The 18,447-nt window shown below is 40.5% G+C and overlaps 1 protein-coding gene across 1 annotated transcript in view; it reads right to left on the reverse strand.

Moving 5' to 3' along the window:
- The window catches only part of LOC113167867 (cadherin-4-like), a 203,796-nt gene that overhangs the window by 54,286 nt on the left and 131,063 nt on the right, over positions 1–18,447 (reverse strand). Inside the window, exons 4-5 of the mRNA XM_026368768.1 lie at positions 10,653–10,879; positions 160–357 (exon numbers count right to left, since the gene is read on the reverse strand). Of these exons, the coding sequence (XP_026224553.1) occupies positions 160–357; positions 10,653–10,879 (425 nt within the window). The remainder of the gene's footprint in view (positions 1–159; positions 358–10,652; positions 10,880–18,447) is intronic.

Consider the following 18,447-nt stretch of genomic DNA (forward strand, 5'->3'; position numbering starts at 1 on the left):
TTGTGGAGAACAAACCGGTTATGCTAATGTATTTCTGTTCTTTATCATTTTCTATTACACAGCGCCCCAATCAGTGTTGAGCTGTGAAGTGCCCTCAAGAAATCCCAGCTGTAAATTCTGAACAAATCAGCGATGCAGCCCATCAAATCTGTCACTTACGCTGACGAGCATCTGAGGGAACGGTCCTCGAGAATTTTCTGCCACGTTGATCGGCGGGATCACCCAATCCCTCTTCTGCCTCCGAAGACCCTTGGAGCTGTTCAGGCCAGACCTCGAGAACATGATGACAGGAGGCGGTGCTGGAAATAACTCCTTGTTTCCTTTTCTCTCTGCGACTCCCCCCTCCTCCTTGGTGACCTTGAAGACAACACATGGTTTTATTTAGGAGGCTGTATATGATATATATATATATAAAAAAAAAACAACTCACGCAGTGCCCAGGGCCCTGTATCACAATGAGAGTTCAACTTATTCTGGTTAACTTGGAGTGATGGATTTTCAATTGACTGCCTTCATTTCTGTCCCTGTCAGGATGCCGTATGAATGATGACTCCATTTTAACAGTTATCTGAGTGGTCAGTATTTGGGCTGTCGACAGGTTTTCAACACAAAGCTGAAATTCTAATGGTTCTTTCAGATGCTGCTAGTTTCAATGTAAAACACCTGGTGACATCAAATGGTCTTTATTTTTATTGTGCTGCAGTAAAGTACCAGCTCCCCCTCTATGACTGCTGGCCACATCTGATCCTAATAAAAGCATAAATCGCTAAATCCATCTAAATGCTGGATTTAACATTGAATAATCACATTTCAAAGCTAATGTTACCCCAGCTTCTAATATTTGATCATTCACAGAACTCATATACCAGTAAAACTTGCACCTGTCTTGTTTTCTACGGTGTGGTTTCTGCAGGTTTGATGGCTAATATGTGCCTTGGCAGCATGTTGGAAAAGCCTCAGCCACTCTCGGCTCAGATGACAAAGTCCAAATCCAACAGCCTGGGGCACCTCCAGCTGTATGAACCTACTTCTAGGTTCTGGTTCTGGTTATAAGTAAATGTGTATGACAATAACTACTAATGTGTATATGTGACTCCTTGGTCACCATCGTGGAAGGAGGCCCGTTCCACTCTTCTCTGAGGAACCACAGCTCCCACATGCACGTATCTATTATATGTGACATACAGTCTTCATGTTTATGGCTGAATAGATTGCATGATGTTACTATGGAAACAAAGTGCACAATATACATTCTATATTATGAATTTGAACATCTAATGGACACACCCACACAAATTCATTCATTCATTTACATATGAATTGGCTGACTCACTCACTCACCCACTCACTCATGCACTTACGGCTTGTACCACTTAATTAAATAAATTTAAAAGGAATGAATTAGAGACTTGGAAACACAAACAAGGGTAGCTCACACATGAGTTCCTATAATGCGGCTTTAATCTAACTGTATGTAGAGGCAGCTACTTTACACTATGATACTGTGTACTATACCATCAGAGTAATTCTGTCAGGCAGTTTTTCATATTGAACCTTTGTGACAATGTTTTACAGGAAACTCTGCTGGAATCATGAAATGAACAATTTGACAAATTGCTAATTTAACATGTTAAATGGTACGTCAAACTTGAGTACTCAATGCATCACTACATCACAGCAGCAGTTTAATGGCTAATCATAAAATATATTTATAGGTTTATTTTCTTCATCCACATTCTGGCTCTCATAAAGTCAGAAGACAAACTCCTCGTATATTTATGTTAGAGATGCCTGGAGTAATAGAGTATAATAAAAAGAAACAACTGAATAGAAAAGAGGACAGATTTTAAACTAATATATACTAATACTAATTTCTACAGTAATGACACTATTTATTATGTGTAACGATGCTGAATGGGAGGTTTTCAAAGCTTTATAAATGCATGATAATTTGAGTTGAGAAAAGAAATGTAACTGATGTTATTTACCATATTAATTAGATCTACACAGCAATTAAAAGAGAGGAATTAAAGTGGGGAAATATTAACTAAGGGCAAATTATAAGCATCGATGCTGTCGTAGTAAAGACATAAAAAATATATATAATTTGAGTGTTTGCTCATACATCGTTGCAAGTTGCAAAATACATGAACAAAAAAACCAGTAGAATTACTCACTGCACCAATATTGTGTATATATATATATATATATATATATATATATATATAAACTACAACTAGCATGGGAAAGGAAAATAATAAATCAAATATTCTTTTAATGAATAAAATCTACAACCAAAGTGTGACATATACTGTAGGCAGCAATCTAAATGTGTTAAAGTTAAATACATGAAGTTAAATAAAGTCTTTGTATGAGTGTACCTCATGCATGCGTGTGCATTATTGTAAAAGGCACGGTAAACATCACACTTTGTCATTTACACTATAAAGAGCCTATAAACAGAGAGAATATGTGAGCTTGGATTTACAGCCTCTTCCAGTAGACAGTGACAGTCGAATCACAGACACAGCCTTCAATCATGTGCTGTTCTGCCACCCTATACTCTCAGCGCACGCTCCCTGCAGGCGGAGAGAAATGACCGCCACAAACCTGTCGTCATGACAGATGCTCAAATAAGAAGCTTTTAAAAGGCCCTATTTTCAATCACCCCATGAACATTAACGTGCCTAAGAGTTGGAAGATCTACATCAAATGTTGAAGCTATCAAGCATGCCACCGATCTAAAAGATTTCAAAGTATATCCTGTAGGAATAGTGCACATGAAGGTGAACTGCAGGGATATATTAAAATACAATATGATACAGTAGTTACCCAGGGCTGGAGGATAATTACATGTTGATTCTTGATAAAGTACATCATACAAATCAATGTGTCTGTGACAAGATCGCATAGGGTCCACCACGTCCTCCTATTTGGTGTCTCAGGGGCTAAAGCATACAGTAGTAGTGCTGTATACAGCACTAAATAACTTAACAATCTGCAGAGATTTTTCTACAGTAAGTTTACCGACATGTCTCAGGGTTACAAGCCAGTAAAAATGTGTCAAGAATTCAGTCACAAACATCATTGCTGCAGATATGCATCACTTGCACTCTCTGTCTCAATCACACTCCCCCGAGCTACCCCCTTGCTCTCGTGCTCCCTCTGCCCCTCTGTTGCAGTGTTATTGTTTTTCTCTGTCTCTCCTCCCAGTCAGTGGGTCCTGACAGCTTGTCTCAATAACAGTGATTCCTCAAGCACCGGGCTTGTGTTAGGCTGATGGTGCACCAGCAGGTAAAACAGCAGCACAGAAGTTCACCTACCTAGCATTCCTACCACCATGGCCCAGCACATTCCCATTTCATATCTTTGTCATATCTGCCTCAGGGGCAGAAATAGAGAGAGAGAGAGAAAAAATATCTTCTGTTTATTCAACATTTATTTCTACCATTTGTCCAAGGATAGCAGTTCAGTCTCTGATTTGGACAAATACTGAAACGTATCAAATGTGAGCAGGAAATAGAGAAAACTTTTAAACCAGCAATGGAATTAAACAGAATACAATATTATTCTAAGGCCTAGTCAACCTTCAGCTGTAGCCTTTGCAGCTACAGTGACAGCCAAGGGTGGAATGTCAAATTTCAAATCAGGTAATTCAACTTTTGTTTCTGTAGCAGTTTAATCTTTCAGAGTAGAGCAAAACAGAGAACGTTTAGTTTGAGATCCAGCCAGACTTCGACATGTCTGGGATCTAGTAAAGTGGTGAGTTTTACTATACTGCACAAGATACAAGATAAACAGATTGAAGAAGTTACAAACAACTTCACCGACAGCAGCTGCATCATAGAAATACTGTTTACACAGTAATGCTTATTATTATTATTATTATTATTATTATTATTATTATTACTTCTAATACTTTAGGTGCAGTGGCAAGAAAATATATGCGAACCTTTTGGAATTTCATGGTTTTCTGCATTAATTTGTCATAAAATCTCTTGAAAATAATAACTAACTAGTTCCCCCCTTGGCAGCAATAACCTTGTGGCTTTCTTTCGTGGTGTCCTGCCATAGACACCCTGCTTGTTCAATGTTTTACCTATTGTGGACTCTCTAGGTTTTGTCTATACCTCATTAATTAGTGTTTGTTGTGCTCTTGGGGTCATTTGACTGGACGCCCACTTCTTGGTAGAGTAGCCACAGTCTCAACAAGTGTGTCAGTCAGTAATAGTAGCTTTAGTCCACACCTCCAAACTAATTTCCTTAACAAGACTCTAGGTAGTTTTTTGAGGTAGTTATTCTAAAGGTTCACATACTTTTTCTATTAGCATTATGAGGTTATTATGGTTGCTGTCAATGAAGACATTAAAAGATTCACATACTTTCTCTTGCTACTTCAAATATGTGATTCCAATACTGTATTTTTATTAGTAATTTCCTTTTAGATGAGCAACTTCAACTCAAAACTTTACATTCTTCTTCCAGCATAGCAAATTAAACTTAAACATATCAATTAATTGTAATTAAATTAAAGGGAACAGGTATAAATGAATCAGATGTGGGTCACGGGTGAAAAATAAATCCCGCATAAATACTCCACAGAATCCCAGCAGACTAGACTGTGATTACTGTTTAATGTCTACTATGTGCTATTAAACACACTGCACATCCAGCCTATGTAAAACTTCACAAGTTGTTGAAGTGTTTAGCCCATGTGTTTGCATTTGTGCCTTGTAACAAAGCGTATGCTAAATAATGGTTAGATCAGACTATTATTAAGGAATTGTTCCTGATTATTTATATATATACATGCCGAATAGTTCTGACTCAGGAACCTAGTAATCCTGCATACCTTACCACAACTGTGGTACACAAAGAGAATGACTGATGATGCAAGACAGACTGTGAAGAAAAAAAAGAAAATAATGGAAACCACTCACCACAGATGAACTGTTCAGTTTCATTAATGTAAAAAACCAGTCAGGGAGAGAGTGGAGAATACATATACATGCTCTGAGTCTGTATGCATGTATGTTTAAGGGAGCGAGAGCGTGTGTCCATGTCATACTCCAAAAAAGAGCTTCAACCACTATACATTTCCATATCAAGAAGTTAGTGTTTTTAATATCTCATCCATGTTTTTTTCATTTTATATGACTTGTGTGTGATATGTAGTGCAGCCTTACAGTTCCCCCTCAGCACTTGACATTTGAGCGTAAAAATAAAAACACAGGAGCAGGCTACAGTGTTGGAAGATGGCAATAGCTTCTGGCACATATTGAAAGTTGAGGATTCTGTACAATACAGTCTATAAAAAGTGTTTTCTCTTTGTCTCTCTCTCTATTCTTGCCTGGTCAAGGTCCCTCAGAGGGTTGGCTTGTACCTGCCAGTGGAAACAATGCTTTCAAGGCTGACTTCATTAGATGGACGCCCAGGAGAAAAGCTTTTAGGCCTGCTTTAAAGAAAATGTGTCAAACAGCCTGGCATATGGTGTATATGTGTTTGTGCGAGTGGGTAAGGGGTTGGAGTGGGGAGGGGCATGGGCTAAAGTGTCATGTTCGGTTTCATCAACCAAGCACTACATTTCAGACATCATGTACTGTGCAGACAGGGGCACTTTCAGTGACAGTGCAGAGGAGAGGGTAGGTGCTGGTACGTAGAGATAATGAAACAGAGCAGGAGGTAAAACCGTGTTTTTGCTATTAGAATAAAGCAAATGGCAGGATACGATGCTCCAGCTCTATCAGCGCGGATGAACAGATGTTTTATTATATAAAAATATTTTGTTATCACTTGTTAAGTTGATGTGACAAGATTATCAGTAAACATGTCTTTATTTATGACAAACTGAGCATGTGCGGTGAGTGACATAAGGTCTATGAAGGTACTGTATACCCTATCCTCTGGTACATAACCTGCTGTTTTGGAGATTACCCAATCATCTAGCCATCACAATTCAACCACTGTCAGAAGTCTCAGATTCTTTACACCAGCCCTTTTTAACTATATCATTCTAACATTATAACATCATCATTTAAACGGAGACATCAATGTTTATCTTCAGTAAAGAAGAAGAACGAGGAGCCAAGTACTGTATACGTTAATCCAGACAATAAATACAATTGAAATATAATTTTTGCATGATTCCAAATAAATATGGATCATGATTTAATGTGGGCTTATGTACAAAGTGTGAAAATATACAGTACATTTATAAATCATAATGATATACTTTATTGATCCCCTTTGGAATATTCAGAAAATATTCAGACTTACTTCAAATTCAATTTTATTATGTTGCAACCTGATACTAGAGTTGTTTTGATTCATGTTGATTTCTCATTAATCTACAGTCAGTAACCCATCGTGAGAAAGTGAAAACAGAATTTCAGAAATGTCAACTTATTAAAAAATAAAAACAAAATATTCCAAGTACTGATTCAACAAGCTTATCTCCCATTCTTCTTTGCAAATTCTTTCAAGCTCAGTGAGGTTGGATGGGGACTGTCAGTGGACAACTATTTTCAGGTCTCTCCTGAGAACTCTGGCTGGGCCACCCTGGGACATTCACAGAGTTGTCTCTAAGTCACTTGAGTTTTGTCTTAACTGTGTGCTTAGGATTTTTGTCATGTTGAAAGGTCAACCTCTGGGCCAGTCTTAAGTGTTCTCAGTGCTGTGGAATAGGTTTTCATTGAGGATATCTCTGTACTTTGCTCCGCTCAGCTTTCTCTTAAACCCTGACCCGTCTCCCAGTTCCTGTTGCTAAAATACACACCCACAGTATGATGCTGCCACCACCGTGCTTCACTGCTGGGATAGTATTTGGTTTTCTTGAGACATTAAGTTTAGAATTAAGGCTAAACAGTTCAAACATAGTTTCATCAGAGCAGAATGTTTCCTCAGGAGCTTTTTTGCAAAGTCCAAGCAGGCTTTCATGTGGTTTGCACTGAGGAAAGGCTTCAGTCTAACCCCTCTGTCATAAAGTCCAGATCAGCTTCGGTTTGTAGCTTTCCCCAGACACCTGTATGTGCCTGTGCCTTGCAGTAATCCTGTCTCTGATCTCTGCAGGCAGTTCATTTGACCTTTTGGCCTTTGCTCTGATGCAGTATGCAATGTCAGCTGTGAGGTCTTCTATAGAGAGCTGTGAGCCTTTTCAAATCATCCAACCAGTCAATGTGACTTACCACAGGTGGACTCCAATATTACTCAGCAATGAGAAATGGAGACATGAGCTAAATTTCAAGTGTTGTTGCAAAGGGTCTGACGAGTTACGCCAATGTGATGAGTTGTTTTCATACATTTACAAACATCTGTTTTGTTGTATATAACATACATTGCATATTACTGCATATATAATGCATATTCAAATTCTTTCTGTGTCTTGGGGGACAGCAGCACATGCTCTTTTGTCCACAAGGGGAGCTACAAACCCTGAAACAGACAATGAGTCTGAGCAGCTTGTTCTCATGCTCACAGCCCAAAAAAAGCACCAGCACTCTATCTGCCTCGAACCAGTCTGCACAAAAGAGCGGCTAATCACCCCGACACACATGTTGCCATATTGCATGTGCGCTGTACTGTGTGACAAGTTCACTGAAACATGCACAGGATCTTTTGCACTCGGTCCATATTCAGGAGACCAACCTGTGCCAAACGCAACATGCCTGTGTGCGCAAACAGGGTTTGTCAGCAGAGCAGGATGAGACAGATGTGAGCAGGGTCTGGACAAATGTATTCTTTTTCTTCAGAGAGAGGGGTTTAGTGGGGTTGACTGCAGGGGATTGGTGCCCCACATCCCACCAGTGCAATGAGGGAAGACAGAGGTGGAGTGAGACACGTTTGGGATGGAATGAGGGAATCAGGAGAAGGGTTGTCAGAAACAGATGTGACCCCCCCTCCCCTCCCTCTCCTCCCCTTGCCTAAATAAGTCATGCTCCAGATCCTTTTATCTACACATGCTAACAGGTACTAGTGAGTTCCCCGAGGAGAGATGTAAAGAGAAAAAGATGGAAAAAAACATAATGAAACACACAGAGCGAGAGACAGAGCTGTGCCCATCACTGCTGCAAAAGGCTTAAATGGGCTTTCTCTATATGGTGTAATTCTGATCTAAACCTGCAACTCTGATTCATTTTTTATTATTCACAGTTACACAGGCATGGGGAAAGTACAGGAAGGTGATGAAATTGATTTAAAAAACAGGCTAAGCAGAGATGTCTGCACATTTATTCAAACTATTATGAAAGATGGATGATAAGGAGCAGAAGGAAACTCGAGTCAGATATAAGAATTTTTTAACAACAGCTTCACTGATTTCACACATTTCAAGTCTGGGTTATTTCCTTTAAAGGAGAGCTTCCCAATTTTTAAAGTCTGTCCTATAAACATCAGTTTGATTGGCTATAACCTTCTGTTAAAACTCCAAAAGATGTGTCCTGTGTGCTGGTTTAAAGTTTAAGACAACATAAGGCTTCAATCCTCCAAATGAGTCCCATTGAATGGACGTCTTCTTCTCTTTGCTACAGTGCTTTTCTTCCACTGCAGCTCATCAAGAAAACACCGGCCAGAGAAAACACAAAAAGGGAATTTCATACTAAACAGTCTTCACATTTGAAATACATCCACTTGATTTAATAAACTCAGACTGCTTAAGTGTCATTTCAGCTTTAGATACACCTTTGAAGGCATTTGTGCCAGGAACAAAGACTGTTGATGTTGGCCCCCATCACTTCCACTGAAAGGGCTTTAGAGAGCAATCTCTTCATGGCCAGCGTGAACAGGAGGAATGATTACAGGAAGCAGGAGCTTGTTCATAGAGGTACCAGACTATTGTTTTTAGACAGCCTTGAAAAATTGTGAACCTAATCCAAAACAGAGCATGCTCACAGTGTTTGAAATGTAACTTTAAAGAGATTAAATCTATGGACACTAAACATAAAACGCCTTTTTTTAACCCAAACAAAGACACACGCACACATAAACCAAACGCAGAAATTAAAATTTAATGGAAAATGTGCATAATTCACACTCGATCTGACAAAATCCGTCACACAAAAAAAAGTAACATCGTCGCTCATGTACCAGACACACACGCTTTCGCACACTAATGCTATGTGAACAGGAGTCACTGAGTGTGAAATGGATGCAGCCCCCCAGCCCTGGTGCCATCAGCCTTAGCCAACTGGCGGTGATCCCAGCTCTTCCCCTCCACGCCACTGCTTCCCCAAAAAAAACCCTGCACGCTTTGATATCAGCCAGCCCCTGGCTACCCAGACATCTGGAAGTTATTATTCAACAGAGCACGCCACAAAGCGTCATTTCCATAATGAAACATCACATTTTGTTTCAGTGCCCCGCTCTCGCTCTAGTATATGTTTCTTCTAATGTGTAGTGGATTCCTGACCTCTGACCTTGTCTAGCTTTCTCATTGTTTGTCTGCATGTTTATTGCTCCTCGGGATCTTCAAACAGGTCGACTCACCGGAAAACAAAGTAAACTAGTCGGTCATTTGACTTTTTAACACACTGTAGTTTAATATGGAAGCTCATAATACACAAACCAGTGAATTATTTGAGGGAGCCAGAACCACAGCAGTGTGAAAATGAAGGCCAACCTAGTCAGAGTGAGAAAAACATAATCATCCACACATCCAGTGGCACTAATAGATGGGTCTGATTCTATGACTGACTTTGTGCTATCTGCTCACTACAAAGACAACACAGCTGAAAACGATTTAATTTTTTTTCTGGTTATATATATGAAGTCCATTTAAAATATATCTTTCTGTGTTTGTATTCAACAATCATTGTCTGGGATGCCATCATGGCTTTCTCTATACCTGATACTGAGAAAGGGCTGGCACTGACTTGAAAAATGATATTTGTGTGGCACAAATCAAAAACAATCAACTTAAAAAAAAAACTATAAAGCTCAGTAGAGGAACTGTAGCCTCAGCTGACAACTCTCTGTGGGCTTGTTACTGAAAGTGAAGCTTTTCTCATTAAAAGCAGTCATTTGATCCATCGTCATTACGATTCTACTGTACGTAGCTGCTTTAAATTTCCCCTTTAAATTGTTGTCACTTTAAACTGTTTTAATCTGCTATTCAATCTCAAATTGAATTTGGTTGCTATGATCCCGCAGTGACTGAAGGTTCATGTCCTGTAGAAGACGTCTGGACTTGCACTCTGTTAGTTCACACAGATCGTCTGTGTTTGGATTACTTGATCTTATTAACACTCAGGTCAGATCTGGTCTTGTGTGGCTCTGTAGTCTTGGGGACAGTTCAGTTACAGGCTGCTCTGGCCTGGTCTGACCTGTGACAGCTTTTAAATAAAGGAGGAAGAGCCGTGGACCCCTTGGGGTATCAAAGGCAGAGGGTGTTTTCCAATAACGTCTTCTGGCTGAGGGGGATCATACTCTCTCCCTGTGGCAGTGTGATTCTATCACTTTTAACCGTGCTACTGCTACTACTCGCTCTCTTCCTCGCTCTCTCTCTAAAGCCCCAAGGTGTTTTGACCTGATTCTCGACTGTTACTATGACTAGACCACTGGAGAAAATGTGATATGTAGAAGAGACTCGAGGTGATTATTGAAATTTGAAGCATGATATCTGTGTGACTGTGCTCGTGCTCAGTAAGTGTATAACTTACCTCATTGTCATTTTGTTGAGATGATGGTGGGTCACTCACTGCTAGCTGGACCACAGTCTCCCAGACTTGTTTGTGTGGACCACTTGCTGTCAGTGTAAACTGGACGGGGTTGTCCAGGCTGGTTAACTCTCCCTGGGCAACGACAGACCCATCTGTCCGAACGCTGAAGTTGGGGTCACTGCTCTGGAAAATCACAGCTTCATTTCCCATGCAGTCATCGAACGTCACTGTAGAGACAAGAATTGAGATTTTAATATACTGTTATTACAGCAGCTGATTTCAGTCATAGGCAAGTCATGAATTATTGTACACGCAAAGTGCACGCATATTGAAGACCAGGTGAAACGGTTCTCACACAGACACACAGGCGCAGGCATGGAAACACTCCGATGCAGTGGACCTGTACACATGAGTTCAACATACTCAGCTGGAGAAAGAGGGCACAGAGATCACTTATAGAGACTGTATTATTGGTTTGACACTGATGCAGCTGCATATGAAAAAAAAAGGTTAAAAAGTGTGGCACGCTGTTATTGGGGAAGTTGTTACTTGTTACTGAACATATTTAAAGGGAGATCATCAGCATGTCAAGTAATTAAGTGCTATAATTACAAGTTAGTTCTGGCCTTAATGTAAATCAAATCCTTACTAGCAAACAAAGCTGTTACTTTCAGAAACAATTCATAGTACACAAAGGATTTATTTATTTATGACACTATGTTAGTTTGAGTAACACATATAATACTTTTTGCTTTCAACCTGAAGGCTAACTTAGCTTTGACTGCACTTTGTTAAGTTATCTCTAGCAGCTGGACTCAGCTCCAGACCACGAGGTGACTCGCCTTCACCATGATGGCCACACAGGTCATCAACTCCTCTTCTCTTTGTCAGTGAGTTTACAATGAGATATGAAGAACTGAAGGTTTAAATAAAATCTCAAAAACACTACTGCTATTCATTTTCTACAGCTGTCTTTCACACATTGATTAGTTTCCACTTCAGTGGGCTGTGTAAATGGGCTTCAGGAAACTTATATCTAACTTAGATCTGCTCAAGGCACAAAAACTGATTTTTTTTTTTTTTTGTTTACCCACACCTACAGAAATTGCCTAATTCCATTGTTATTTCCTCATCAATGGTCAAAAGGTTTGTATAAAAAATACATAAAACATTTTTTATTTTTACAGCCCACCATGCATTAATTTTAACATAGTCATGCTATTTCAGTCACTGCTAATAACATCCATCCATCTATCTATCCATCCATTCACGTTCTTATCCACTCAAGGCATGCAGGGGTGCTGCAGCTGATACCAGCTGTCGTTGGCTGAAAGGATGGGACCCTAGACAGGTCGCAAATCTCTGTCAGGGCTAATAACAACTGTGGGGAAATGTCTTCCTGCACTTAGATGCCATGTCATATTTGTATCTGCACAGCATACTACATACTGTATAACTGCATTGAGGGAAACAAATGTTTTACTAACCTCAGACAGCAATTTGTCCTATATTCATAACATAATAATATTAATCGCTGTCATTTGTCTAAGAAAAACATATAATTATACATATTATATAATAATATTCAGTTTAGAAGGACTTGTTTTTCATTTTCCAAGCTATCTGTGTATTAGCTACGGATTCCAACCATAATTTGTGAGTAAGGACTTTTGTGCAAGGACGCACTGAGGAGGAGGTTTGAGTTTCACTCAACTCCTCTCAATACTGTACATCCAACAGAAATATGCAGAGGTCTGGTTACACCAGCAACAACAGGGAATGCAGACATGTACAGAGATGTCGAATGATCTGGAGGAGGTCAACACAGAAATAGAATCTCTAGAGATTACGAGGGTATTGTATAGTACCAGCTCAGTTTGGAGCCTTCCGCCTTGTCAGGGCACCATTTTGTTTGATGTCTTGGGAAAGTCTATCACAGTTTATGAGAGCATGAGGAGATGTCAGAACTGTATCTTATACTGGCCCCTCATCTTTGCTACCTCCCTCCCTCGTGACACCCGTAGCCTTCCCTCTCTGGGATTACAATGTCTAGACGGCATATAGGAATCCCTGAGCTGAAGACTGAAAGTCACTGCCTCATCTCCTCTTGAATTCTTCCCACGTCTATACAACAGCTGAAACAAGATTTCCATTACAGAAAGTAAACTGCAAGTATGTCTGGATCACTGTTCTATCTGGCCCTAAAAACGCCTGCGATCGTGTCAGTAGCCTTGTCTCTAAAGCCAGATATCCAGACAGAGTCTCACAGATCAGTCAGAGGGACAGCTCTGTCCACTGAATGTAGCAGGTGTTTCCTGCATAAGTTTCCTGGTCTAGACAGGAGGAGGCAAAAGAGATGGATTACATCAACATACACTATATCAGGGAGAAGAAAAGCCTCTTCTGCTCATCTGATTGTTTCTATCTTTGCTGAGCATTTACAAAAAGCCTAAAAAGCTTGGTTGCTCTTTTCTGTTTGACTTTTTTTTTCTCTTCTTCTTCTTCTTCTTCTTCGTTCTATCTCCTTTCTTCTACCATCACTTTTGCGGATTCTCAAAGATTGGATTTGGAAGGTGTGGAGCGACAGTAATAAACACACCAGTTGGCAAACATGTGTCTCTGCAAATAGAATTTTGGAAGGCTGCCTGATTACATTAACAATCAGAAGGTGTCAAAAATCGAATGCAAAGCAACTTTATTTCTAAGTGCTCATATCTGCGAAACAAACACTGAGGGGAAAAAAAACATGCACCCGAGCAGCAGGTGGTCTGTTGCCCCTTCTCTCATTGTCCCCCCCCCCATTATTGTCTCCTCTCCCTCTGAGCTAGGCACACAGCCAGCAGTGCAGCAGTACTGTGGAGGCCTGTACAGAGAGGCCTGTAGGCTGATGATTCATACTGAGGGACAAGCAAATCAAGGGGAAGGGGGGGGGGGGGGGGGGTGCATCTTAAATCACAGCGGAAAAAGCATGGACACACTATCATATTAGAAGGGTTAATCATCTCTTCACTTACAAAAGAAATGTGTACAGAACATAATTTGTGTTCATTTGATGAGAATAAGACAGATTTCTAGAGAAAATGACATTTTTAAAATACAATATGGAGACAAACATACACGACAATACAGCACAAATCCCACACTCGACACACTCTGCAAAAGCGTAACAGTATCTTGATTGTTGTATAGATTGACTATTGGAATATCTGAGGTTTGGACTGTACATGAAATAACCACCTTAAGATGTGACCAGAAACTGGAATAGATCCAGTTTGGTCTTTGTTAATATTACACAAACTAAAAAAACAACCAATTAATCAACAAAACTATCATGGTTCTCAGTCCAAAATACACTCATGTCTGTGTTTTTCTTTTTTCAGTTCTCTATTGTGTTCCTGATCGTTTTTCTTCTTATCCTGATTCTATAATATGCGGAGTCATGGTGCAGGCCAACAAATAAGATCGCCTTAAGCCATCATCTCTCTGGGTGGTGATTTTATATGCTGCTCACTATTTGTTTACTGGTTTAAAAAAACAAAACAAAAAAACAATAAACTCTAGAACGTTCAACTGGATGGTGGTCCCAGATTTACAAAAAGGAAGAACAGCTGATAGGAAATCAGCTTAAACCGTTCTTAAACAAACTCTACTGTAGTAATGTTTCAGTGAAAATCAGCAAACATGAAAATTGATGAGATAATAAATAACGAGATAAGTAGCACCGTACATGCTGTAGGTGTACAGTCAGTCCCTGTGAGTGTGTGTAGGCATTTATTCTCTATGATTGCCAGCATGTCTCAACAATGACAAGCTGAACTAACTGCACCAATACCCACACACAAATGGAGTGACAGGCTGTGCATAGAGTACCCAGAGGGTCTTGTTCTTGCACCAATTAAAGAAAAAGACAGTGCCAATTTTACCCCTACATAAACACGCACGCACACACACTCGCACACACACACACACAAACCTCCAATAGCTCCTTTTTCACTCAGTTGGGTCGATACTGCTATAAGAGAGATTATAAAAATCGGCCAACAACAGAGCAATGAAGCCCAACGGCACAGTGCTGCACATTAACAAGTTGTCTAAAGCAGTGGGCCCAGGTTGTGCATTGATCTGGCAAATAACACAGACACCCCAGTGTGCCAAGCAGCAAGCCCAGCACTTTTCCACTGCCTAGTCAATGTGAGCAGTCACACCCCTGAAATGTTACAAATACTTCCATGTGCGTTCACAGACAGGGAGGTAATATATTCCATGGTTTCTTTATCACTATTGCTTGGAAGGCTGAGAAATAGTGCTTTGTGTGCTTGGATAATATCACACCCTAGCCCCATCTTCATTTTGCTCCCCCCTCTTTTCTAATTAAAGTTTCCTTCTCCCTCCAACAAGACAAGGACAAGAAGGAGAGGAACGCTGAAAAGAATAGTGACCTTCTTACGGTGTTCTCTGGACAGCCCGACAGGAAGTAGGTGACAAGTGTTGAAAGGAAAGTGAGAAAGGGATACAGACAGAGGGGAGAGAGAAAGCTGAGGAGTGACAGGGGAAGGTGAGAGGAGAGGGGGAGAAGGAAAGGGCAGAGAGCGAGAGAGATGTGGATGAGTAGATTGAAAGTGTGTAGAGATGGCAATCAGAGAGACAGTGAAACGAATCAAAGGACATTACAAAGGAGAAAAAAAAAAAACAGGGAACAAGCTCATAGGCAGATTGCTGTTGAAAAAGTTGAGATCTCCAGAGGGAGCAGACTTCACAGCTGCAGTCATTTGAATTGTTCAAAGTACGGTGCATTGAACTCATCAGATGTCACCCTGCCCTGCAAACAGTAAAGAAACACTTTATAACAGCCTGGGTCAGGCTAATCTCTGCTACAATCAGGCCCATTGAGGACAAGAGAGGAGGATGTCGAAGGAGGAGGATGAAGATGGTGATGAGGAGGTGAGGTGCAGGCTGGGGAGGGCAGCGGATGGGGGCCTGGCACTGGGATCCTGGCTCAGTGAACTGGCTCTCTCTCACACAGCCACATTGGAATGGATGGGATGCTCAGATGGCTGTTTAAACAGGTTAATTGGCCTGGCCTCCCAAGAGATCGGGACAGATGGATAGATGGATAGAGTAAGAGAGGAGAGAAAGAGAGAGCAAAAGAGTGACAAAGGGAGAGGGATGGAGCTCACAGAGATGGAAACAGAGGACGGGATGAAGAGATGGATGGTGAGAGACGGACATGGCCGCTGATCAGAGGCACCGTGGGGAGAGTGCAGCCTAATCAGAGTAGAGCTGAGCTGTACAGTAGAACTGCCTGAACAGAGCCACGTCCACCGTCTACTGCTGACAGACTTTAAAGGGGACAACAAACTTGCGATGGAAGGTGTTCAAAGTGGTGTTGGAAGCCCTTCAGGGAGCAGATTCATTGAAGACAATCGTGGGGTTCAGCTCATCTCGCCATCCTGTCCAGAAACCTACAAAAGGGATGATGACCAGCTCCCATTACAAAAATGCCCAGCGTGCGAGGACACACAGACACAATCCGAGAGGGATCAGTCACAGCACACGGAAGCGTTTCAAACTTTGCATGACAACCTAGCGACTTTTCAAGCCGCTTAGCGAGTCCTACAGAGCTACTTAACACTCATCTATGCATCAAAGCGAAGCTTTTGTATTAGTGCAGTGTTTCAAGCCTTGCTCATGTTGTTTCAACGCTCTAACTCTTTTATGTTTTTAGTGCATTTTATGTCCACATGCGTTTGGGAAATTCTGAGAGTGAACTTTCGTTATGCTTTGCAGCTACAAAGACACAACAATCCTAATACTTTTAATGAGATGAGAGTTTTTAACTCTTTTAAGTTCCCCCCAGGCAAAAATGTGATGGCAAATGTTAATCACCGATCCAGAGAGTTTGCTATTTTACTGTTCCTCTCCAGTGATGAGAGACTGAAAGAGGCTTTGTTTTGTTGCAGGGAAATAAAGAACGTGTGTAAGGCAGAAAGTGTATCTATCAGTACGTATTAGCTCAATGTTCATTATGAAGAAAGTGAAGTGAAATGAGAAAAAATGCTATCTCATTAGCTTTTAAAACAAAACACTTTAATTCTGGGCATGTACACTAAATATCTTTTTGTTTCTGAATTACAGTCACATAACAACTCTGCTGTTTCGCAGTTTCTGTTCCTCTAAACTTTTCCCTGCCTTTTATTCAGCAACTCTGTAATACTGCAGCGGACTGTGTACCATAAAGTGAATGTAGAGCTGTGTGCGTCCTGGATATGGATGGCCTGTGGTGTCTTATGTAAAATTAAGCAGCTTTACGCAGTGTTTTGTTTGGATGAACACCGATACACTTTACTTCACCGCTCTACTCTCACTGGGTGAAAATCCACAATGTCAGCATGAGATACTAGGCTGTAGATGGAGCTTGGCAACTTTTTTCTTTTTTCCACCACAAAATACCGCTGCTGGTTTGCTGGAAAATCCTATGTGTTATTGCCATTGTTCTACATTTAAATGACAATTCAACAATAGCAGTATGTATGTTATAAATTTCAGGGCTAACACTTCCAAGAGTGGAGGTCATTCGCCTCCTCAAAACATCTGCGTTTATTGTAAAAGTGCTAATTAAAGATGCTGTGCATAGAAAGTATCTGTGTGTATCAACCTAATCTTCCCTTTATTTACCATATAGTCTAACTGATATTACAATGGCTGTAATCATTAATTGTGCAAATGTTCTATGTGCACACCCTGAAGGTCCTGCTGCTGTACTGCAGCATTCAAGTACAGAATGCCAGAGCGCATGTATGCACTAACCCAGAAATCAATAACGCTCAAGGACACATGCACATTTATACATGTATTCACATAGAGGCCAACCACAAACCCCACAAAGACGTCTTTGACTCATCAGCATCTGCTTAATGACTGATTAGTATTCCTACAAACATTCGCAGAAGTGCTTGATTGGCCTTCATCAATTCTCAGCCATCTCTCGCAGCAAGGAGAAGTGAACTGTTGCCTGAGCCGGTATCAGGACTCCAAACAATAACAGTGTGCTCCTGCCTGTATTTTTTTTGAAAAAAAAAAGAAAAAAGAAAAATGAAATGGCAACCTTGTTTGAGCACATAATCCCCATATGCCTGTGCCCCTGCTCAAAATAGCACTTTAATGAAAAATGACTCATCAAATCAACACTAAAAATTCTAGTCTCACACCAAAATGACAACTCTAAAAATTATTTTATATGAACATAACCATCGGAATTACTGCACGTTCTCCTGCCGGGATGCAACTATATCTCTCTTGCTTAGTGCCCATAATAATATGATGAAAACCAAAGACCAAAGATATTTGCTTTTTATATGTATTGTTTTTATTAAACATTAATTTCCTTCTTCTTTTCATCTGCATTGTGATGAGATATGAAAAATGGAAGGCAGACAGAGAGAACCTAAGACGGCAAGAAAGAGAGATAATGAGAAAAAAGGGAAAATTCAGACTTTTGGCAATTAGGGCCGGCTTTAGTGGTGATTAGGAGAGAAGGCAGTAAAAGAGGGAGAGAAGAATCGAGCAGAATAAAGCCTCTCCCAGAAAGAGAAAAGAACTAAATAAGAAATAACAGCCGAACAAAAAGAAAGCACAAATGTCCTCAACATCCTTTGCAGTTGAGTAGGGTTGTGCAATGTGCTGGACAGCTCGTTGACGTGTTGTGGAGCACACACCCATGCAGACACGCACACAAGAAGCCTGTTGAAACAGTCAAAAGGTAAAGCTCGTACGTATGCCTCTGCTAGTCTTTTTC

Source organism: Anabas testudineus, chromosome 7 (assembly GCF_900324465.2).
Source record: "Anabas testudineus chromosome 7, fAnaTes1.2, whole genome shotgun sequence".
Classification (NCBI taxonomy): domain Eukaryota; kingdom Metazoa; phylum Chordata; class Actinopteri; order Anabantiformes; family Anabantidae; genus Anabas; species Anabas testudineus.